At 38.4% G+C, this 24,762-nt stretch overlaps 1 protein-coding gene and 1 long non-coding RNA gene across 11 annotated transcripts in view; one reads left to right on the top strand and one right to left on the bottom strand.

Moving 5' to 3' along the window:
• tfap2a (transcription factor AP-2 alpha) overlaps positions 1–7,183 on the bottom strand; it is a 33,236-nt gene extending 26,053 nt beyond the window's left edge. Inside the window, exons 1-4 of one of the 10 annotated variants that reach the window (XM_073050821.1) lie at positions 7,087–7,150; positions 3,080–3,178; positions 913–987; positions 254–685 (exon numbers count right to left, since the gene is read on the bottom strand). In XM_073050821.1, coding sequence (XP_072906922.1) covers positions 254–685; positions 913–987; positions 3,080–3,178; positions 7,087–7,119 — 639 coding nt within the window. In that variant the 5' untranslated portion in view covers positions 7,120–7,150. Of the gene's footprint in view, positions 1–253; positions 686–912; positions 988–1,140; positions 1,232–1,270; positions 1,290–1,412; positions 1,451–1,637; positions 2,065–3,079; positions 3,179–7,086 lie in introns of those variants that run through there. The other 9 variants (XM_073050838.1, XM_073050846.1, XM_073050855.1 and 6 more) reach the window with 9 other exon arrangements.
• On the top strand, positions 4,252–18,367 carry LOC140730463 (uncharacterized). Its single transcript, XR_012099616.1, has 3 exons — positions 4,252–4,622; positions 7,194–7,254; positions 17,745–18,367. It is a non-coding gene; the product is annotated as an uncharacterized lncRNA (long non-coding RNA).
• Positions 18,368–24,762: the final 6,395 nt, after the last annotated feature.

Below are 24,762 nucleotides of genomic sequence, written 5' to 3'. Positions count from 1 at the left end.
AATTTATGCTGCTTTATATCTAGAAATAAATCGGTTATCCAAATATTTGAAATTCTAAATAAGAGCAATTTTTCGCCAACGCAAATTTTGTATAACTGTGTTTGTGTGTGGTGGTGGGGTGGAGGGGGGGGGGGGGTTAACGCCCTCTCAGATTTGAAAATATATCATTAAACAGCAGGGGGGAGGGGGAGAAATTGAGAGGGGTCTGAAATAAAATATACAATAAAACTCCCAAGGGTTGCAAAGAAGTTACCTGCACATCCTCGATGGCGTGCCCGATGCTGTGGATGGGTAATGAATCTCCAAGGCCGGAATCGAGTCCGTGGGTGCTGTGTAGCAGGACCTCAGGCCGCCTGTAGTCCCTCCGTGGGTCCAAGCCAGCCAGCTGCGGCAGAGCACGGTGTTGGTGCAGAATACCGGCTTCTTGGTTCTGTCTCTGTGGCCAAGTCGGGTGCTGTGGCTGCGGTTGCGGGTGCAGAGGGTTGAGCGAGTAGGGGTCGTTCACATGGGAATAAGGGTCCTGCGATTGCGGGTAGATGGGTTGGTACGGTGGAGGGAAGTAAGGTGGCTGGAAATCCGTGTTAGGGGTGTGAGACAGCGGCGGGGCGGTCGGATACGGAGACTGGCTGACTGTCCCTAACTGGGGCAAACGTGGAGTCCCATTACTGGTTCCATCATGTCGATCCTGCAACGAAATCAGACATTAACAAGGCATTAAAACAATTTAAAAAAATATTGCTCGATAAGCACATTCGTTCTGTTTGCATCTTTGCTATCACAAGTTTTAACCGTAACATGAATACGTGGTAAGTGGGGGGCGAATTCCGGAAAATATTATTCCACAGGGTTCAAAATCAAAAGTGCTACCATATGGGGATTGCTTAAATCTAGTGGCATCTCACTGTAACTCACCATAGCCGAGAAACTGTGCACTAACATCTGCGGACAGTCTGATCTGAGCTCGTCAGGGGGAAAAAAGAGAGAGACCTAGAGTGGAAAATTGGAAAAAAACAGTCCAGTACTATACAACTACAACACGAACACAACGCCGGGAAGTCACATGCAGGAACAAGGGAGCGGAATCCATCAGCACTTGAAAAATGTCTTCATTGGGAATAACACACATATAAAAAAAATCACATTTGTGTCTAGTTTCAGGGCGTCACGTCGATAGATTTTTTTCAAACTTTTCCCTTCTCTCCTCCACTAACGAGGAGCAGCGGCTTCAAGTCCGCACATAATAGCAAATATTCATGACTATTAATATTACACGAATACTTAATAAGGGAAGAATGGTCGGAAATCAAGCGTGAAGCGAGGAAGCAACTGAAGGCTGTGTCTGTTATAAATGACGTCCATTGAATAAAGATTCAGTGTATCTAATCAGAGAGAGAGAGAAGAGGGGGACACACCGGTGGGTCTGACGAATCACAGTGAAGAGGAGAACATTTTAAAGTGATCGAGGGTATGCGAAAGTGAGAGAGAGAGAGAGAGAGAGAGAGAGAGAGAGAGAGAGAGAGAGAGAGAGAGAGAGAGAGACGGAGAGAGAAAGGGGGAAAGGGATGGAAACAGAGAGACAGAGAAAGAAAGGAACAAGCAGGAGAGAGAACGAGAGTGACACGAGAAGGAATTTGCACCTCGTTTTCGTGTGAAAATCCAGAGAACGCTAAAGGCATGTCGGCGGGCACTCGTTTCCTGACTAGCGAGAGGCTACCCGGGCTCTCAGCTCTCTTCCTTTTGAGATCTTTTCCTGGAGATGCGTTCTGCCCTGCTCTTGGGTCATTAGTAGCCTGGTCCATCGTACAATGGGTTAAAAGTTAAGAGACAGAGGGAGCGACAGAGACACTATGGAGTCTCCGGAGCCCTCATTCGCTTCCACGCACTTCTACGCAGGCTGCTCCCTACAGCGATCCTGAAAAACACCACTTTTGTCTAAACTCAGCTCGAAGCCACTTCCAAATAAACGGATTTCAGCTTTGATCCTTAACTCTCTTCGCCGGAAGATCACGCCGATCCTTCATACTTTCCGCCGCTTTCTTTTTTTACTTTTAAAAAAGCCTTCAGTTCCATGGAGAGGGTGGGGGGGGGGGGGGGGAGTGAAACTCAAGGACTGTCTAGTTCAGCTCCTGGAATGAGCTGTCTTCCAGCCTAGCTCCGTAAACCCGTTGGACCGGCTGCACAACTACAAAAACCAACTCCCCAAATAATACCTAGCAAACTACAGATCAACTTTCTCAATCCGGGTATAGTCGCGGCCTTTAGCCATTACCACCTTACTGTCTGGTGCCGCTTTCACACACACACACACACACACACACACACACACACACACACACACACACACACACACACACACACACACACACACACACACACACACACACACACACACACACACACACACACACACACACACATTTACGCAAATCCTTTAATCATAACGGCAACATGGGTTTGTTGTGTGCAGATTTCAATGTTTTCACTGGGCGGTATGGGGCGGAGGGAAAGGAACGAACGTTTACTAACAAATGCAGACAAATGGAAATTTTACTACAGAAGTTTACCACAAAAACATGCACTGAACTCAGCTACGTCAGAATTCGCTATATTGCTTTATGGCAGTAGTGTGATCAGTTTAACATTTTAACGTGTAATGATATTTCTACATCGAAACAGTCGTTTTCCTTCTGTCCTTTTACATATTTTATTTTAAATATATACAAACGAAAGTTTACAGCCAGATTTATCGGACAGAGATATTTCAGAATTTTTAAAAAAAAATCTAATGATCAGATTTGTTAAACCTCGTTTTGTTTTTCTTGTTTTGCTTACAAACGGGAGCTATTGACACACAATATGAATGCACATAAAGTCCGAGGTTGCAATATAAAGCCGAACGTGTGAATGCATCGGCTTCTTTTTTGTTTTCGCTGCATCTATTTATGTTAAATGGTTTAATGCTTAAAGAAATCCTTTGCAATATTTGAATTACATTGGATGTGATTTCTAGATGTTTGTTCCATTGGCAGTGCATTGACAATTGCATTTTATTTTTTAAAGCTAATATAAAATTTCTTACCTCACACTCTTCATATTTGATATTGTCCGCTAATTTCCACAGCATTCTCATGGATTGGTGTAAAAGTGGCTGGCTGGGTGTATCAGAAAGCGGACAGTCCTGTATAGAGAGTGTGTGTCGGTTTAGAGCTCTGTATGTGCTCTGAGATCTCCCTCTAATGGTCGATCGAGTTCGCCTCTCAGCTCTTTAGTAACTCGCTAATAACAGCCCAATTAGCATATGAACGCCAGCCAACACTCATGCAACCGCATTACTGCTCCAATGGACACAGGTACAGAGTTTTGCCCTGTCGACTAGTACTGGACGTCAGCATAAATACATAGCGGGGTGCCCTGCACTTTCGACATGTACACTGAACCACCTTTTTTTTATATTGAATTGGGATTCCAAATTGTTAAATCCAAACTTATGGGCCATATTGTGTCAATGCGCAAAAACTCTTTTTCCAATAGATAAACCAACGATGATTCAGCAGTACTTTATACGATAATACTTTCCCAAGTGACTCATAATCTCAATGAAATACGGGAAGGGCTGTTAATTATCTAAAGTGCTATGTTTTATTCTTTATAAGAATAACTAACCGCGATTAAATGCATTTTAAATTTTCGCCGAGTTAAATGATATCCAAACGATCCGTAATAACTTTTAAGTATTTTCAAGCAACTCTTGATGTCAAACTCTTTTATTCACCAAGCACCCAACTATATTTCGTGTTGTGATCTAATAAATAAAGATTTAACATTTACCCATTTTACAGTGGGTGTGTTTAAATAGATTACGTGCTGATAGCAATTTCATTACCCTTGCTATTTTTTACACCATCTCCCGGGGGAAGTTTAGATGGAGCAGGTAAAGAAAATCCTGTTTTTATCACTATACAATTTATTTCTAGGAGACTTTCAGCCTATTAGAACGGCGGAATGAAGTGGTGCTAAAATGCATTGCTAATCAGATGCTCTCGGTGGCTGTCTTCTGTCGCAAGCTATGAACAGTGGATCTGCTCAGAAGAACTTCATTCGAAATTCACCCCTCTTTGATTTTTTTCCAAGCTTTAAATAACAAGCGAGTAAAGTGTAGGTTTACCACCAATTGATGTGGAAATCAGGCTGTTATGTAGTTATTTAAGGCCACGCATAAGCAGAGACTTAAAAGCAAAGTATTTCGAACCAGCGCCGTATTCCAAATCGTTTCGCTGTTTTACGTACAAGTTATTATCGTAATAAATAGCTAATTGACTTTGAATTATGAATTGAGACGCAAGGTCTTTCTTCCAAGATGACAAAGTGTGTAAAGATAAGAGCACAGGTAATCTGTGTGGCCAGATTTAGGCGTCGTTTTTAGTTAATCTTCATTACCATTTTTAGTGGAGCTCCGGGATAAAGATGTCATCAAGACCTATTGTCTTTAATTAGAAGACCTGAAATATCAACCGCCGCAAGATACCACGTTCCAAAAGGCCAAATCCTTTGATACCCGATGAAAAATAATTTCCACCCTCGTCTCGTGCGAGAATCACAGTCAGCAATGCGACTAAAGCGAGGTAAATCAGAATCCGAATCAGATTCTGCCGTTTGCTTAGATATATATATATACACACACACACACACATATATATGTATGTATATGCATATGTATATATATTCTATATAATCACTTGTCTATGGGGGCTAATATAATTTATTCACACGCGCTCTGTTCACCTAATGTATACCTTTTCTTCATACTTTCGTTTCTCAGAATCACCTAGTTTTCAAATTTTAGAAAGTTTTTTTTAACTGCTCAGATCCAGTAGTTCAGTATTTATGCAGGACCTGACGTTTGCATTATACGTTTGTATTTTTTGTTACATTAGTTCAAGAGGAAATACAATCTTCTGAATTAAAATTGATATCTATTAGATATAATTAATGGTCAAAGCAATATCAGGCAGTGCAATTTTATCTATGGCTGTTAATTTAAAGAATATATAATTATCTGTTACTTTTTGCTTAAGCAATATATTGAACTATATATTATTATATGGTATTAATTTATTATAAAGTCGTTTAAATCTGATGGTATTAACTTTTTTTGCCGAAGAACTCATTTAGGCATTACATGCAAATAGCTTATTTGTTATAACATTAACCTCTGATTGGCTAGTATATCAAATTGCAATGAATAATAGCCCAGATGAAACAACTCGAACTGAATAGTTTGGTTCTCCATTCTGTGAAAGTATTTGAGAGTTTAAAAAATTCACTCGAACCGCCCTTCCCCCTCCCCTCCCAATTTGCCGTCATTGTAATTAAATGGGAATCTATGCATTTAACCATAAGGAGGCGCGGGTCCCTTGTTAAAATAAAGACCGTCGATTTTCGGTGGGGAAGGAAAAGAGGAGTGCATTGGATCATTCGGTTAAACATTTTTACTGTTCTGAGTTGAGGTCATATTCAATGAAATCTTTTTCTTACTAGGTTTAAATTCTCTCTGGTTGTTCTGCGCGTCTATTGCACTCACACTGGCTGTTCCACGAATGGTTTAAATATGTGATATCAGAGCACATAGTTGAAAAGCGCACGGGAAAGAGGGAATTTTGGGTGCATAGTTAGCCGGTGACTCCTTTAACGTATTAAAGCATGGGGTCTAAGAAGAGGATATGCTTCGGTCATTTTCATAAGTTTTCGTTTCCCAATATGAAAAACATTAAATAAACAATTGCTAGATACATTATAACATTGAAATACTCTTCTTTGAAAACAAAATAAAACTCATTATATGTTTGCTCAATGGAAAAACAGATTTCAATTGATTCCGATGTTATTAGTTCCATTGTTAATAACTAGCATCCCTCAAACATTTTAAATGGCAGTAACCTCGCTTCAGGTGATATAGAATCTACCCTCCCCCCTCACAACTTATTAAGAACTTCCACAAGTTACATGCCAGTACACTACAAACCCTCACCTCTACCTCCCATCCCGTCCCACCATAGAAATTATAAATGATTACATTATTACGAAGTTTAAATCTTATTATTCCAACTCTTAAGCAGTCAGAGTTTGGATACTTTACATGTGTAAATTGAATTTTCAATTCAAGACAGGAATCAGCGACACACTATTTTATTCCAGTCTTGTGAAATCTGGGCAAATTTCGAAATGCACAATTATTAAGTGCATTTGTAGAGAGTAAAGGGAGACTATGTTTTACAAAATTGTATTTATCTATGATTATGTTTCACCAGTTTTAAAAAACTTCAAATGTTTGGCATAAATACTAATATTTAATGCTTAATGTCTCTCTATATATAATCGGTTGCCAGGCAGGTCTTTCACAAATTTAAAATTAAATTCATATTTTGCAATTACTCGAAATGCATATCAATTTTGATAATTAGCTACTTTCATTGCGAATAAGAATTCAAAAGGAACATGTTACTTCCATTTTATTCAACGTGTCAAACATTTGCCTTTTTAATATAAACAAGAATTGGGATAAAGTGTTAAAATCGACCTTAATAGTTCTTGTTTTTAATCGCACCGTAATTGGACCTCAGGCTATAATGTTGTGTTTTCTACAAACCTAGAAAGCTGGGTAGGCAACAAACTGACTACAAATTCAATGCAAAACCACAGAAGGGAAAGACAAAAGGGTTTAGGACACAGTGCTGAAGTAAACATGTGTAGAGCCTATATCAAAACATAAACTGCCCATGTATCTAAAACTTGGATTTTTAAAATCTGAATAATTAAAGCTATTCGGAATAATTAAATCCTCTTCTTATTCAACCGCAAACTGCTTATTAAGTTTATTTCACTTACGTCAACCATAAATATAAGTACTGGTAGAAAATTTGGACTTAAGGACATCGAGTACACCCAGTTCTTCGACCCCAAGTGCTTGGATTTATTAATGATATGTGAAGGCACAACTAAGGTACTTCTTAGAGAGCAACTTTCAGCAGATAATGAAACATAGGTTGCAATCTCCAAGTGGTGTCGTTTGTAAGATTCTCCACATACCTGCCAGTCGCCCATTTTGCCCAGTATCGACATATTGCCTGGAGAAGTCCGTGGTGTCGTCAAAAGATCTGCGAACTCGAGAGTAATTTCTCCTTTTACCTCTACAGAATCATCTCACCTGGTCATAAAATGCTGGGTGCCACCTGTCCGCGCCTGCGCAATCATCAGGTATGTCAGAATCTAACAGCCTCAGCATTGATGGATTTATAACAAACATGTATCTCTACGTCCAGAAATTCCATCAACCACCAATTCTCATCTTGACCAACACACACACACACACAGAGCTATTCGTGACTACTGGAACTCTACTGCAATGAATTTGGGGGAGTTTATTGTTCCCTACAAAAGGCATCTGCAATTACTTGGAGTGTTGTGAAGCCTTTCAGGTGAAGGGGGAGGGAAAGGCAGCTCAGGTAAAAGAGTGTCAAATCTTATCTAAAAGGTGCAGAGATTGCCACAAATGAACAGAAATCTCAGAGGGGAAGGAATCGACTTCAACAAGTGGTTAAAACTTTTTTTTTATTTTTCGTTTTCTCTTTGACCCTTTTTCGTTCCTACGTTAACTCCGTTGTTATACGAATATAACAAAAGGAACCTATTGAGATCCACTTCGACCTTCTCCGTCCTCTCTACAATCGAACTAGTGTGCATCTTCTTTGTGTCTGGTCGTCGTGTCAGAATTTGCTGGTTGTTCTTTTTTTTGGTATGAATTACTGTTGCTCGTCGATTTTGAGCCTGGATTTGCTTCTGCCATTTTGTTTCTTTTTAAACGTGCCTCGGCAAAATGTTATTAGCATTTAAACAATTAAGAAGGTTACATTGTGGGACACAATTGCATATAAAAGTCCAGAGGCGCTATTTGGAGCGCAGAGTAGCCAATCGAATAAAGGCATTGAAATTATCCGTTTTAAATGAAAACATGATATTTGTCTCATATTATGCACAATAGTCATATGACTATAGAAGAAATTGTATTCATTTACAATATAGCTAAATTAATTTTCCACCTTGCTAATAATTTTAACTAAATGAAAGCGATAATGCACGTGTCAGGTGTTTCACATTACCTTTACAACTGTTCTGCACAAATCTCATGCTGCTCTCGTACTAATTTTTCTTTAAGAACAAAATAAGTTCACTCAATGGTACATCGGTGGCCGCCTTACAAAAACACATACATTGATGGCTGGGTGTCATACCTTGATTCCGTGGATGTTAGAATGAAGCCATTCCTTAATCACTTAATCTAGTTAGGACTAGTGGGCGCATTTGTGACTCCAATTAGATTTTTTTTTGTTTTGTTTGTTATTTTCTAACGTTTTGAAGGAAATTCCTTAAATTGTCCTCATAATACGGGCATACTTATTCCAAAGCTTTCTTATGTTGGGTGAATGACTTGATACAACTTTTAAAAAGTCTATTAGCTCCTCTGAAGTTTCCCTTCAGTATCAGTTACAACTCATCGCATGGTATCAGGTCCATGCCTATAACAGAAATGCAAAAGGTCACACAACATATTTGTGTATATCGTTGGCATTTATTCTTTTGTGAATGTATTAGATATAGCTTTCTGTGTACGGAAACAGACACCCCTTCAAAGTATTTACAATATACAGATGGGCTCTTTTCATTACATGGCCACTATCTTCCATGATAGCTTTATTTTAAAAAAGACGGTGTATGTCATTATTAAACCTTATATTTCTATTGGTCATTCATTTTATTTAAAATGTATGCATTTTCGAGATCAAATGCATCAGTGGTACATTGTCAGCAGGTGCTTGTAAATTACACGTGTAGATCAGCGGAAAATCTTTTTACATAACAAAATAGATTAACCATGTGTACCCATTTCAACCTATGTTTAACTCATCTGAAAGTATGTCCTGGTTAAGTGCGTAGAACCATTAAATACAGAAATATCATCGTGCCATTTATAACTTTTGACTCAAACTTTTTAGTTTGTATTTCTAATGTAAAATATCACTGTACCCCATTTCCTGAATTTTCAATATTAGTTTATTGAAAATCATTTTTCACTTCGAAACTATTTACAAGTACAAATGGATTAGATGGATTTGTCTTCCAGGCTGTATCAGATAGTTTAATACAACTGACCAGCCAATATTTGAACTGACTTTAGTCAGTGGAATAAGAAATATTCACCGGCAATAACTGATATAATTCTGTCTATAATATACGTTGGTTGTGGAAGTAAATGTTGATCAACACACAAATATTTCTGGCTATTGAAACAGTAAAATTGCAACATGGAATATCATTGTGTGTTGATGATATGTAAAGTTAAAGAGTTCTCGGGAGCTGGAAATAATTACATCGCATTTGTTTTCTAAAAATCTAGGCATTAAAAAGTTATATTTTGTATATGTTAGTTTTATACCTCACTTCTAATTTCAGGGGACAGCGTGCTCGCAGGTTATATGCTGAGAGGAGGCGCTTGACTTAAGTAATGAAGCATGAAATGTGCGAATCCCCACCGGAGCTGCCAGCACTTAGAAAGATTATACTGGCCGGTTCAAGTTACCAGAATTAGTACAGCTCACAAATTAATTACAATGCTGGCATCAATTTATTCTGTTAGCGTTTAGAGAGCAAGAAAAAGAACCAGGGAAGCGAATCGTTGTTTACATTTTATTACCAGCGCCTTTCCCATGTTCTTTTGTAGTGTGTTCAAAGTTTGTGATCAAACAGGAAACTTTCTGAAGTATTGCAGAACATTGACAGCTAGTGGATCTGGCCCAAATTGTCACATCAACTATTTGCTCAAAATATTTTATTTATTCTGAGTTACAGCATATTGGAGCGTAAAAGTATCCCACCTCGTTTAATTACACAGTCACAATAACTGAACAATGTTTTGAGCTATAACCTTCAGTTACTTAGTGCATTTTTACTGATACAGCGTTCCTCTGTATCCAGGATGAGAGATGAACACAGAAAATTATTAGTGTCCCTGCTCAGAATTACCATTGACTTTTCAAGAAATGTTAAAAAGTACTATCCAAAATCCGGCAATTGTCTAAACAAAAGATAAACATCAACGTGAAGCTTTCAATCCAATGAAAACAAATTGAACATTTCTGAAAATGCACCGTGTTTTCCCCCCGTAATTCTTTATTGCAAGTTTTTTTTGGCTGAATTCTGGATTAAACTTCGTTAGAGCACAGTACATTTCATTTCCTAAAAAAAAATTAAAGAAAACTTTCATTTCTCAGTTTTCCTTTCAATAGTGAAATTACAGGATATAGATGTAAACTAGGAAAGCAAGCCTGCGCGCATTTTATTCACGAACAAATACCTCAATTGAATTTATTCTAGAACGAAATGCTCAAACTATCTTTAGTCAGCACTGTGGATTCTTGCGGGATATTAAGTGATAACGGCTTTGCACCATCAAATAGCAAATAATAATTTTGAACTGCAAATACGCAGCAATAAATAACATATTTCTGATAATGATACTGTTGAACTTCAAAGTCAGATTGGCACTGTCAATTTGGATGCGTCTTCCAAAACTATCCACTTTATGACGCAACCAGATCATTAAGGATTTTATTGTGATGAAGCATTTCTCTCTCACTGTCTCTTTGCTCCGTTTCCAATTCTGTCGATGCAAATTCGTAGAAACTGGAGGAGTTTTTCTCCGTAGAATATCACGTCGACGGCAATTCGTCCGGAAAGCAACGCGTTCGTTTACGCAGTTGAGTTCTACGTTATCTCTTTTGAGTCGCTGTCTCGCGATTGATACCCCGAAATGCTCTGAAGTCACTTAACTGAGTGTATCAACGCCGATTAGAAGTTAAGCACTTCGATATTTCTGTAACAAAGTTAGCTTACCGAGGATTAAATGCCATCGAGACTTCGAGTGAGTTGCTACATCAAACATTGTTAGGGAATATATTTTTGGGGTCTTTAAACCGTCAACGAATACAAAATATATGTCCAGCTCAATATAATTCCTGAAAAAGAGATAAAGAAACAGTAATTGCAGTCGACCTCTTTCTTGGACATATCGAATATATATACATTGGCAACTGGGCGCCTGATATTCGCTGTGCCAAGGATTCGTCATGCTGTCAGAACACTAATTTGAAGTGTGTGTGAAGCCAGTGGCCAGAATACTGCATAACCAAGCTGCAAACTTCCTCAAATGTTTGTCACTGGATATATTATTCAGAGAAAATAAGTACAGTGCAACGCGTCTTCATAGTGTGAGATCTGTTAAACGTTTTACAATAATATTTTTGAAATGGATGTGTACTTCAAGGAGCGTTAATGAATCACTCTAATAGTGTCTGCAATGCCTTTCCCAGTTGTAACATCCGGTTTTACAGATGAGACGATCCTGGGGGTGGAAGGGAGGGGAGACTGGCATTATACATTTTCCCACCGCCATGCCTCATTGATAATTGTCCGAATTTATTTAATACAGTGAATCTTCATCAATATATATATTCAAGCCATTCTCTAGTAAAACAGCGAAAGCTCATGCACTGTATTAGCAATGAATCGCCGAGCGTATTGAGTGTTTTCTGTGGCAACATCTTAACCTCTCAGATGTGCTTCGAGCGATGAGAGTATGGGCGACTTTTTAAATCCATATAAAACAAGTACGTTTCCGTATCTTGTGGGAAAGAACAGATCTAAGTGTGTCTAAGCGTGTTGGCATGTGCCTTGTGAGTAAGCATCACTCACATGTGTCTAACATGCAAATATCTTTCTATTCATTAAGTGAATATGTGCATACTCATCATCAGTTTGCCAGGTTAAATTTATTTTCGGTACACTGCTGTCTATACCCTTCAAGTATTCACCTCTGTTTTTGAACGCAGGTGTACATTTACATACAGGTAAGCATACGGCATAAAGGGAGGTGACAAGAGAATCTATTAACATGAAGTCTGTCGTAGCGTTCCTGGAAGAATGGATGATCCTGTGAAGATTTGTGCGTGGAGCTGAAGGGGTGGAAGATGGAAGGGCAAAGTAAGACTTCCCGCAAAGATTGACCAGCTTTTCTGCCACACATCTGCCCCAACGATCAACACTTACAGTAGCTGCCACTTGCGAAAATGTGAACGTCATCTGAAGATAGCGACATTCATAAGTCGACAGTCCCACGGGGCTCTTTTCTGAGAGAGAAATAAAAGATAGGGTTTCTTCAGCGAGGACGCTGGGACTGACAGATAATAAAGGACGTGTCAATTTTATTTTGAGTTCTGCTATTTTTTCTCGGCGGCGGGAAGGCACTGTGGATTGAAAACCACTTCAAATGATGAAGTATCTATTTCCATTCGCTAGCGTTCTCAGACACGCACAGAACAGCTTCTGCTGAGTACGGCCGGATGCAAGCGGAGCGCATTTTTCTTAAGCACACTGTGCCCTCTAGTGATAACAGCCTGGAAGCTGATTATAATCCGGAACAGCGAGCGATCAATGCGATCGCATCTCAAACATATAAACTTGACTTTCTTTAACACTTTGTCGCCATTAAAGTAATGTAGAAAGCGCACCAAACACCAATTCACAACAGAAAAATGCTGACACTCAGAACTGTGTGCTTAACTACATTTTAGGGGATATAGTATAAGACAATGGAAATCCAATTACTTAGAGCGGCTGGACGCTGAGTAAAAACTTGACAACAGACCTCTGTTTCTCTTCTTGCGTTGGCGGACTATTTCGTGATCATTTAAAAGATCGACTTTTAAATGAACGGAGACGGTCACCAACTCCCGCTGAACTCTGAACCTGCCGAGCAGACACCGAGGGTACCCTCGGAAATGGCGGAGTCTTACCCGACGGGAAAGGTCGAGGCTGAGAAACAGCCGTGCAAAGGGGCGAGGATGTGCACAGGTGTGAGATGCATCCAGTCAGAGGGTGGATCGCTTTTGCAGAGTATGTGTCGATGTGCAAGAGTTTCATTGCAACCCAGTGTGCGAACTAATGCTCCAGAACATTGGAAAAGCGATGATGCTGACGGATAAGATGTCCTCGTAGTATGTGAGAGGACAGTATGGAGAAAACTCACAGTTAACTGGAAGAAGAACTGGGAGAAATTCATGTAGAACAAAGGACCAGGGGTTAGGGGGGAAAGGCGATCCACTGAAACTGGAGATTTACCTTTTAACACAATCAGGATGAACGAGGGAGCAAAAGGCAACCAAGTAGGGATGAGCAATGTTAAGAGAAGTGCAACATAAATAGCGTGGTGTCAAGCGTTATTCAGGATTAAGAATAGTCCAGAGAAAGAGTCTTATACAACCAGTGATCTTGCAGCTAATTATAGAACATTGAACAGTACAGCTCAGGAACAGCCCCTTTGGCTCACGGTGCCAAATTAAACCAAATCTACCTGTCTGCACATTATCCATATCACACATCCATGTGCGCTCATGTGTCAATCCAAAAGCCTCTTAAATATCACTACACTGCCCTATCTGCTCTAACGCTACCTCTAGCAGCCCCATTCCAGGCACTCCCATTGTGCGAAACATCTTTTTGCCCCTCTCGCCAGACATGCCGGGAACACTTCATAGAAGCTTAAGAGTTTTGGTTTGAGTAAAAGATTTTTTAAAAATGCCAATAATGTAAAGGAAAAAAAGCTCCTCCCTGCTTCTTAGGAAATCCTTTAGGCCGGAGAATAACTCTTTCCATTCTGTCTCTGTGGGTTTTGTGAGCTCATGAGCACAATGTGGGAACTGTGGGCTCTTCGCCAGAGGAGATGGCTGATGGGGTGGATGTGATGAACGTTTGTGAGATTGTGCTCTCCTTGTGCTACTTACGCTAAGTTTCTGCTCCGGCTGGAGGTTCTCAAACACCATTGCAAATGCTCCTTCTCCACTTTGAGTAGTCGTGAGCCCATACACCCAACGTTTTCCCATTTTCTTTGAGGAAATTTAATCAGCATATTAGACAGTGGTTGGAAATGGGTGTGTGCTGGCATAGGTGTAAGAGGATGATAGGTATCTAATGTCAGAGAAGGGAACTTTACAGAGAACTGTATTTATATGATGTGCCCAATGACTGCATGGATTATAGGGATATAGTTTTCAGAAATGCAAAGAGATAAAGTAACTTGCATTTATTAAAACACTGTAACTCAATCATAAGGACTTGGTGATGTCAGAAACCCTGGGGCTACTGTTATACAGTAGCTACTGATGTCAGTAGTTACAGTATCAATTTTCAACCAGCAGCCTTTTATTTATAATGCCTGGCTATAAATCCAATTCTCACAGCCAAAGAGCTCTGTTTTCATGCAGTAAATTTGCAATGTATTACATATGAGAAGCCAGGCCTTCTTCCCAAAGCATTTGTATAAACTCTGCTTCAAGTTGGCGAAGACCCAGGAGGTTCATTGAACTCCCTATGCACTTCTTAATCTCAGTTTGACCCAGTGCTTGGTTAATGCTGTGTCAACGAAACCTCACTGTAAAAATTAAGAAGGCTCGCCAGCAGTGATTTTGCAGTCCCTGACATGATTACCATTCAGGCAAAGGCTACAGAGGGATTCCCTGGCATCCAACAACAGTACGCCATCAAGCTAACTAAGCAACTGATGACAATTCTTCACTCCCAGACAATAAACAAGGATGAAAAAGCTTATATTTTTATAATTTTTTATAAATGCAATACTAAGTGAAATAACGAATGAGAAACAAAAATTGGAATATTGTGGAGGCTAAAATATCATGAAAATACATTATTGTGTTAAAAATGATGGATTTTTCAAATATTTTCAAAGGTATGACAACCCTCAGGTATTAAATTAGCTCTTCACAGAAATTCTTTAGGGGTAATTATGCTTTATAATGCTTGGTTACACCTCATTTAACAAGACTTCATAATGTTTATACAGTGAAAATTCCAGATAAAAAAAGTTGGCATTACATCAAGTAACTGATATAAGGCCTTTTTTGATATAAGGTCTTAGTATGGAAAAAAGGCCCTTGGACCCACTTAGTCCATGCCTAGCATAAAACACCTGTCTACATGAATCTCATTTTTCATCTCCCATCTCCTTCAAATCCCCCTCCCGCCCCCAGTAATGCTTCTTGTGGGGAGCAGAATTCAACTGACCACAGGTACCAGAATTTTCTGATTAGTGTTTAGCTTGACGGTAAGCAGAAAGACCACCACCATCATCACACCATTTTGTTAGTGCTTTTCCCTTGTACTACCTCAATTTACTGATGAGGTGAAATGATCTGTATGGATGGCACACAAAACAAAGTTTTTCACTATTCCTTAGTACAGGTGACAAGAATGAACCAAATCCCATTTGCAATTGCTGGGTCATTGTGTTGCCTAGACTGGAGGGAGACAGAACATTATTATTGTTGAGAACTGCTTCATGTTTATCAATGGTCCAGTATTATCAGTGTCACCAAACCTTAAACTTATATTTTAATAAATTACCTTTACAATCCTTTCAAAGTGACTTATTCCGAGGGAGAAAATAATGAATTTATCATGGGCGTAATTGCACTTGCTGTGGTGGCAAGAGTAGGAATAATTCTTGACAGTATTATTGCTACTCCTGCCATTGACCAATAGGTAGCTTCTGAATGGTGTGCATTAGCACAAGAGTAATCCAGTTAGTGTTGCCATAGATTAGAGGGACAGTGTGCTATACTAAGAAATGGCCAATTGAGAAATATTAGAATCGATTCTGACATATTATGTTAAATATATCTTAAACTAATAAGATTGCATGAAGATAAAGACATTCATACATATGGCCATTTCATCTGTCTCAGGTAACACTGTAAAACTATCTAGACCAGCGTTTTATAGATTTTTCTTCTAACTATTGAGTCAGTAATCTGTAATTTTCAAGCTTGTTAAATGTAAATCAACAGATTACCAACACAGTAGTTATTTTAGTTATATTTTAATTTTTAGTTAGAAATGCAGCACTGTAACAGGCCCTTCTAGCCCAACAATCCCACACTGCCCAAATACAACAAGTGACCAATTAACCAGTTAACCATGTGCCTTTGGGATGTGGGAGCAAACTGGAGCACCCAGAGGAAACACATGTGGTCACAGGGAAAACTCCTTACAGACAGCTGTGGGAATTGAAACCAGGTCATTGGCACCATAAAGCACTGCAGTGCTGCCCAATGATGGTGGCATAGGTAGTGTGGAAAAAATTCAAATTAATGGCAAGTGAATGGTTGCAAATAAGAAATCTTAGACATGGAGCCCTTTTTAAAATAAAATTCAGAAGAGTCCTAAAAGAGACCTAAATTCCATTTGACATTAAAATTCTTTCAAATTGTATTTAGTATTTGCTTCTTAGCCAATATCTAATAATATTGAGAGTGACAATCTAAAGAGCAAATATGATGATTTTGTGAAATTTATGTCCACTGCAGTATTTCCACAATACAATTAACTGCAGAAATCCCACAGTAACTTATACTCTCTGTATTGTGTGGTGGTTGGTCTGGAGTTGTTGTTGTTTTTTTCTTGTGTTGTGGGGATTGGGGAGGACGCTGGGCTCGCTTGTCTTTAGTTTGGGTGCTTTTTTGTTGGATTCTCTTCGTTTGTGGCATATTGTTATTGTGTGCTTTGTCTTGCACTGTGTTGGTGCTCCCCGCTGGGATTTGGGGCTTTTGATTTTGTAAAATGTTTTGAAAAACTAATTTTAAAAAATTTTTAAAAAAAGAAATCCCACAGTTTCTGTTGGCATTTTTAGTGTTCTTCCACATTTGTTGTCAACATTTATGATCACAGTTAAGGAAAATAATTTGAACTGACATGAATTTAAGTTAATTATGAACATTGCCTGAAAATCTTATACATGTTACATGAATTTTAAGTGAGTTTTATATTGCATGCAAAACTGTATTTGGCGCTAAGGAAGCTTCTTGTATCTTCTCCCTAATTTTATAATTATGTTTCAACCCTGAACAACATTTACATTACATTACGGATTGTGCCCTGTGCAGCTTGGTTTGTTCTATATGACTGGCTGCACTGTAAACTTAGCAACATCACAATTGATGGACATAAGCAAAATAATCTGACAGCATAAAGCATCAGAAAAGGGGAAGTCAACACAACAGAGATCACTTTCTTTAAAGTCAGTGGTAAGGGGTGTTGTTTCTTTGATTCTGAACCAAATTACTTTACAGTAAGTTAGCCTTCATTGGAGGTCATCCAAAACTGAAATGGGTCCTTTGGTTGCGTTGGCCATCCAATACCCATTTACCCTAATCATACTGCTATCCTAATTTTATTCTCCCTTATTCTCAGAATTCCTCCACATTTTACACACCCACACTAGGGACCATACAAAATGGTATTGAAAAACAAACTCCTGAGATCTTGTATCACTAGACTCAAAGACAAATAGCTGAACCACCTGACTCAAGGATACTGGAAGGTTCATTAAGCTGAACTTCTTAAGCACTAAGAGCTGAATTTTTGCAGCCTTAATTTCCTAGTTTACCTCATCATGGCCTTTGCACTTCATTTGTCTGCCTGCACTGCCCTTTCTCTGTAGCAGCCGTACTAGATTCTGCACACTATTTTTTATTTGCTATCTTAATGTAATTATGTACAGTCTGGAATTATCTGTCTATATGGCACGCAAAATAAAAGTCTTTCACTCTATCTCAATGCAGGTGACAATAATACACATTCATTTGGGATGCAGGAGGACCTGAAGGATACCCGCACAGTCATAGGGAGAACTAATAACTCCACACAGACAGCACTAAAGTTCAGAATTAAATTCAGATCACTGGAACTGTGAAACAAGAGATTTCTTGGAGGATTGTTAAACCTCTATAATGTCTTTTGGTGAAAAACACAATGAAGGCAACAATACTGTACAATAAGAGTGATATATAATTATTGCTATATCATCAGTGAATAATTTAATTTATGAAAATCACCCTTTATTCTTAATCTATCTATATGTGAAAAAGGCATGCAAAATATTTAGTCATTAAGGCTGTGGTTCTTTTAAGGAGTAATACCAATTTACCAACCAGTCAGTCAATTCTAAAATTATTTTGAATCCTCTGCATTTGTGCAGGGAAAATGATCAAAGTAACCAGAATTGAGTGATTAAATTTATTTTTAATGTGCTTATTTCATTTCTGATTACAATGCGTTACTGCAGAGCTGGCAGCTTAAAGTAATGAAACTAAAACTGGTTGAGTTTCCTGTAAGATATGACCTGTGCAAGTTTATATCTCTGTTGCAACTTATACAATTATTGGGAAATATCTTATTATTTGTGTTATTTTGTACATAGACATTAATATTTTGTAAAATAAATGCACTTTCTTTAGTGGTCATAAAGAAAATGTAACCTCTTTGAGCAAGTCTTTGACTTTATTCTCTAATCATTATTTTTCTGAAGGATCAGCCTTTATAATTTTTGAGACTGCACCTCTGTAAAGCAGTTTAAGATGTCATGACAAATAAATAATCAGCAATTGAATTACAAATAGAAATATCAAGCTACAACCAGCCAAATATTATATTAATGCATTGGTACAGTTTAACGTAGGTACATATAGCCGGCAAATTGTAAGCAGGAAAAGCTGTTAAATGTTGCTAAGAAAAATTACATCTTTGCTGCCCGTAGATTTGCTAAGAGGGTGTGGAGGAGGATGAAAGGGTCTTTGTCTCAATTCATCCCCAGCAGCTGTGTAACAGAGAACTCTCCAATCATGGAGTGTTCCTGGGACATACACCCAAGACAGGCTTCAAGCGCTGTTGGAAGATCATCAACTCAGTGAAATACACCTTTTGGTCTTCTCGAAACTTGTTGGTCTTCCAGGTCATGACATGTCCGTAAGGGAATGCTGCCGACTTGCACATTCCAGGCAGAAGGAGTACATGCTGAGGGATGCATTGAAGTTTGGTGCAACCAATGCAAACACTCTGTGGGAGAGGACAACATTTTATGACCTTTCCACTAATGGACATGAAGGGATTGAGCTGGGTGGGGTAGTCTCTCAAACACTGAAATGCTGTTATCACACCAGGGTGTCACCTGAGCAGTAACGTTGCAATGGCTTTAAAAATGTTAATGTTATGGAACCTACAGTATTGACCATAAGACATTAAGAATGTAAAAAAAGTTTTGCACCATTTATTTTTAAAATATTTTTTATTTTTATTTTAAAAATCAAGGTTGTGTATGAAACAATAACGAGATGGACGTTTGTCTACATGTAAACTGTGCTGTACCTGCTCTGCATCTGTATGCTGAAAAAATTCCATTCCACAGCTTGGTAGGTTCATCAAAGTTCATTTGAAAACTACTGAAAAGTTGGTTAAAAAAAATCAGCCAGGCCTCTTTAAAAAGCAGGTTTATAAATCATTGTAAGGTGATTCAATGTAAAGGCTTAGTTGTTTTAAAAAGTGCATCACAAACAAGTCTACAAAAGCTAGTTCACTTGGAAATTCAGCCATAGGAATGTTTTCATTACCTTTCTAATGAATGCCACACTGCATCTAATGCAGGTATTTGCATTTCAAAAGTCCTACTTAATAATTTCTGCTCTACAGTCTAAATTAGCAGAATAAGCATAACAGAGGGTTTAAGGGAGAGAGGTGGGCTACTTGTGATCCCTTATCAGTGTCTGTGTAACATTAAACAGCATTACAATTTCAAACAGTGGAATGCAAGACATTTACTGATAGAAATCATTGGTTTCAGACAATTGTTCTTGCAAGGTGCTTTTTGATGGGCTTGTAAGTTTTATGTGGCTTTAGATTTAAAATTTAAAGTATCTGATTTGAAGTAAAGTTTCTTTACCAGCAATACTGTAAATGTTTTTGCAGCTTGCAAGATGCTGGAGGAATTTAGTGTATCTGGTAGCATCGAGGGAGAGAAATGGACAGTTGATGTTTTAGGTTGAGATTCTTGTGTCTCTGTAGATTTTCTTTCCATCTAAATACTGTAGCTGTTCTATTTCACTCATTGAAGTAGCACCTGCTACTTTCAACCACAACCATTCTGCTAAAGAATAATCAGGGATCAACTGCAAATATTGTCCTGTTTGATGATACAGTATATGAACAGATTTTAAGAAACACACAGTATAAAGTAACAAACGTTCTCAAGTTTTCAGACACTTAATTCATCATTATAAAAGTGAGCACAGTAACAGATAGACTAATCCCTTCACCATTGGTCTGTAGCTAGTATTCACCCACAACTGGATGGTGAGTTAAAACATAACTTGTACACCGTGATTTATGATCAGTTCTGTAGCTGTAACCTGCAGTACCTCATGAACACAGTCTTCCAGTCTTCACTACTCAATTTACCTAAATTGTGGCTCACTTCACATTCTTTACGGTATATTTTGGAAACACTTCTCAAGAGAAGTAGGGCATTCAAGTTTTGAGACACAATACTAAAAATCTCAAACTTATGAGGATACAGGAATGGCAGACCTCAAATGACACCATTGTTCAGGTAAGCTTCAGTACATAAATCCTTATTATGACTGGACTCCTTTTTCTTTCAAATTATCACAATATTATAACAAATATGGAGGTGGTTAAATAAAGGGGTTATAGTATATTGCATGTACAATATTGTTACTTTCTGTTTCATTCTGATTTAATGCAGGGGGCATTTGAAATTAATTAGAAAAATGTTAAACTGACTTACCTGTGCTAAGCAAGCATCAGGGTTTATCAGTACAATTTAGACTGTAAGACAATAAGACATAGGAGCAGAACCAGGCCATTCAACCCATTCAGTCTGTTCTGCCATTTTATCATTCTTTCATGGATGATTTATTATCCCTCTCAATCTCTTTCTCCCTGTAACCTTTGACACCATGATTAATGAATAACCTATCAACCTCCGCTTTGTATATACCCAATAACTTGGCCTACACAGCTGTCTGTGGTAATAAATTTTACAGATTCACCACCTTCTGGTTAAAGAAGGTTTTTCTCATCTCTGTTCTAAATGGACATGCCTCAATTCTGAGGTTGTGCCTTCTGGTCCTAGACTCCGTCACTATAGGAAACATCCTCTCCACATCCACTCTATCTAGGCCTTTCAATATTCAATATGTTTCAATGAGATCCTCTCTCAATCTTCTAAACTCCAGCAAGCACAGGCTCAGAGCCATCAAAGGCTCCTCATATGTTAACCCTTCCATTCCTGGATCATTCTTGTGAACTTCCTCTGGATCTTCTCCAATGCCAGCACATCTTTTCTTAGATAAGGGGCCCAAAAGTACTCATAATATTCCATGTGCACTCTGATCAATGCCTTAGAAAGCCTCAGCATTACATTCTTGCTTTTGCATTCTAGTCCTCTTGAAATGAATGCTAAGATTGCATTTACCTTCCTTATTATCAACTCAACCTGCAAGTTAACCTTTAGGGAATTCTGCATAAGGACTCGCAGGTCCTTTTGCACCTCTGATTTTTGAATTTTCACCACATTTAGAAAATAGTCCATATCTTTACTCCTTCTGCCAAAATGCATGTCTGTGCACTTTCTTACCCTATATTCTACCTGCAATTTTTTTTGCCCATTCCCCCAAGTCTTACAGACACCCTGCCACTACCTGCTTATCTTCATATTGTCCACAGACTTGGCCACAAGGCCATCAATTCCCTCGTCCAAATCATTGACATATAACGTAAAAAGAAGTGGCCTCAACACTGACACCTGTAGCACACCACTAGTCACTGGCAGCCAACTAGAAAAATTCCCACAATTTGCCTCTTGCCAGTCAGCCAATCTTCTATTCATGCTAATACCTTTCCTGTAATACCATGAGCTCTTACCTTGTTAATCAACCTCATGTGCAGTACTTTGTCAAATGCCTTCTGAAAATCCAAATAAACAACATCCACCGACTCTCCTTTATCTAGCCTGCTTTATATCTATTTCTTGGTAAACAGCACCATCTCATGAGATTTTTTGCACATTGCATGTTATTTGTTGAGTCTATTAACGAGGAGCCTATTAAGTTTGCTTGCATGCAGTCATTGAAATGGAAGCACATCTGAGACTTCCATCCATACGTGCACAGAGATTTGACACAGAGGCTCATTGATAAATTTGAAGAATTGAACCTGTCAGCTGTTCTTTTGCTGGATTCATCATGGAGAACTACACTGGGAAAACCTCCTCTTGTACCCTAAAGGGATTAGTGCAAGATCCAAGACCTCATTGATTGATACTTACAAACCTTTGAGGCAAGAGTTGTGAAAGGTAAACTGAAAAGCTGCATTAACAGGTGTAACATCATGCATTCATCAACTATTAATGCATAGATGGCATAGCCGTTAACATATTGCTTTACAATACCGGCTGTAAGATCAGAGTTTGATTCCCACCACTGCCTGTAAGGAGTTTGTACATTCTCCCTATGACTGTGTGGGCTTCCTCTGGGTGCTCCAGTTTCCTCTCGAAGATATACGGGTTAGGATTAGTAAACCATGGGGATGTTATATAGCTGCTGGAAGACTGGGGACAATTGCAGGCTGCCTAGCACAATCCTTACTGATTTGATTTGATGCAAATAATGTTTTTCACGGTATGTTTGGATGTACATATGACAAGTAAAAATAATCTTTAAAATAAAATCTTTAAGATCATTAATCTTTCTGAATACATAAATATATTTTAATAATGAAGAATTAATACATAGTTTATCACATATATACAGTACATCCATCTCAAGCATGCCAAACCAACATAGGTAGTCAAATCATGTCTAATAGAGAAGTTAAGGGTAGTTTTACGACAAAGGAAAAGGCTTGTAAAGTTGCTAATAAAACACAGTACGATTTTGAATTGGGGGAAATTTCAGAATAGAAAATTCTGAAAAATTCAGAAAATTTCAGGATCATCAAGAAATTGATGAAGAAATGAAAGGCAGACTGCAAATTCTCTTGTGAGAATTTTTTTTAATGCAGACTGTAAAAGGAAACAATAATTAGAAGTTTATGTGAGGCTCTTAAGGTCTAAAATTAGGGATATCATTAAGGAATTAATAATTTAAAGAAATTAGGATCAGTTTTATTATAATTATCTAATATGGCTTGAGTTTGTTCTGTGGCAGCAGTGTAATGCAAAGACATAAAATTGCTATAAATTATAAAAATAAATTGTGCAAGGAAAAGAATAACAAAATATTGTGCATGGATCATTCTGAAATCTGATGGCAGTGGGCAGAAGCTGTTTCTGAATTTTTAAGTGTAGGTCATCCGGCTCCTGTACTTCCACCCTGATGGTAGTAATGAGAAGAGGACATGTCCCAGATGGTGAGAGTCCTAAGTAACAGATGCTGCTTTTTTGAATATGTGTTCAATGGAGTTTTGTGCCTGTGATAGAGCTGGCTGAATTTACAACCTTCTGCAGCCTCTTGCAATCCTGTGCATTAGAGTCTTCATACCAGTCTATGAAGCAATCTGTCAGAAAGCTCTCCACCATGCATCTATAGAATTTCGAAGTATCTTTAATGACAAACTAAAGCTCTTCAAACTTCTAATGAGGCATAGCCACTGTTGTGGCTTCTTTCTGATTGCATCAATGGGTTGGGCCCAGGATAGATCCTCGAAGACGTTAATGTCCAGAAACTTGAAGCTGCTCATCCTTTCCACTCCCTTTCAATGATTACTGGTGCATGTTCTCTTAACTTCCCCTTCCTTCTTGAAATCCACAATCAATTCCTTGATCTTGCTGATGTTGAGTGTGAGACTGTTGTTGCAACACCATTCAACCAGCCAATCTATCTCACTTATTAATTGGTAATTGGTTTACTGTCGAATGTGCCTGGATACAGTGAAAATCTTTACTTTGCATGCAATCGAAGCAAAAAAAAAGGCAAAATGCATTGAGGTAGTGCAAAGGCAAAAGTTCATCTTAATCATACAAGAGGTCCAGTCAAGAGTCCTGTAACAGCAGGATAGAAGCTGTCCTTCAGCATGATGGTGCATGCTTTCAAGATTTAGTATCTTACACTCAATAGAGGAGAGAATGATTGAGATTGGAGGGATTTTTGATTATGTTGGCTGTTTTCCCAATGCAGTAGGAAGTGTATACAGAGTCAATGTAAGGTAGGCAGGTTTTCATGGTCTGAGCTGTTTCTACAATCACTGCATTTCTTGCTGTCTTGGACAGCAGTTTCCATAGTTGGCAGAGCAGTGTTGCATCAGGATAGGATGCTGTCTATGGTGGATCCAAAAAAACTGGTGAACAAATGAAATGAAGAAAAAGTGACAGCGTAATGGAGCCTGACATCAGTAGTTGGGAAAATGCTTGAAACTATTATAAAGAACATGGTTGTATAGTAATTACAAAATAATAGGAGGAATGGACAGAATGAACATGTATTTTTGAAGAGAATATTGTTTGACAGATTTGTTGGTTTTTTGGGATGATGACAATCAGTGAATATGGTGTATTTGGACTTTATAAAAGCTTTTGATGAAGTCCCTTGCAAGATGTTATTAAAAAGATTAGAGCACATGTGATTGTAATATATTGGTATGGACTGAGAATTGGCTATTGGGCAAAGAACATGGAATAAGAATAAAGAGGTAATTTTCAGGTTTAAAGACTGTGATTAGAAGGGTGCCAAATGGATTGGTGCTGGGGCTCTAGCAGTTCAATCTGCATCACAGGTAAAACACAGGTCC

This window comes from Hemitrygon akajei, chromosome 1, assembly GCF_048418815.1.
Source record: "Hemitrygon akajei chromosome 1, sHemAka1.3, whole genome shotgun sequence".
Classification (NCBI taxonomy): domain Eukaryota; kingdom Metazoa; phylum Chordata; class Chondrichthyes; order Myliobatiformes; family Dasyatidae; genus Hemitrygon; species Hemitrygon akajei.
The sequence above is the reverse complement of the archived record's forward strand: the minus strand, read 5'-3'. Positions and strand labels throughout refer to the sequence as shown.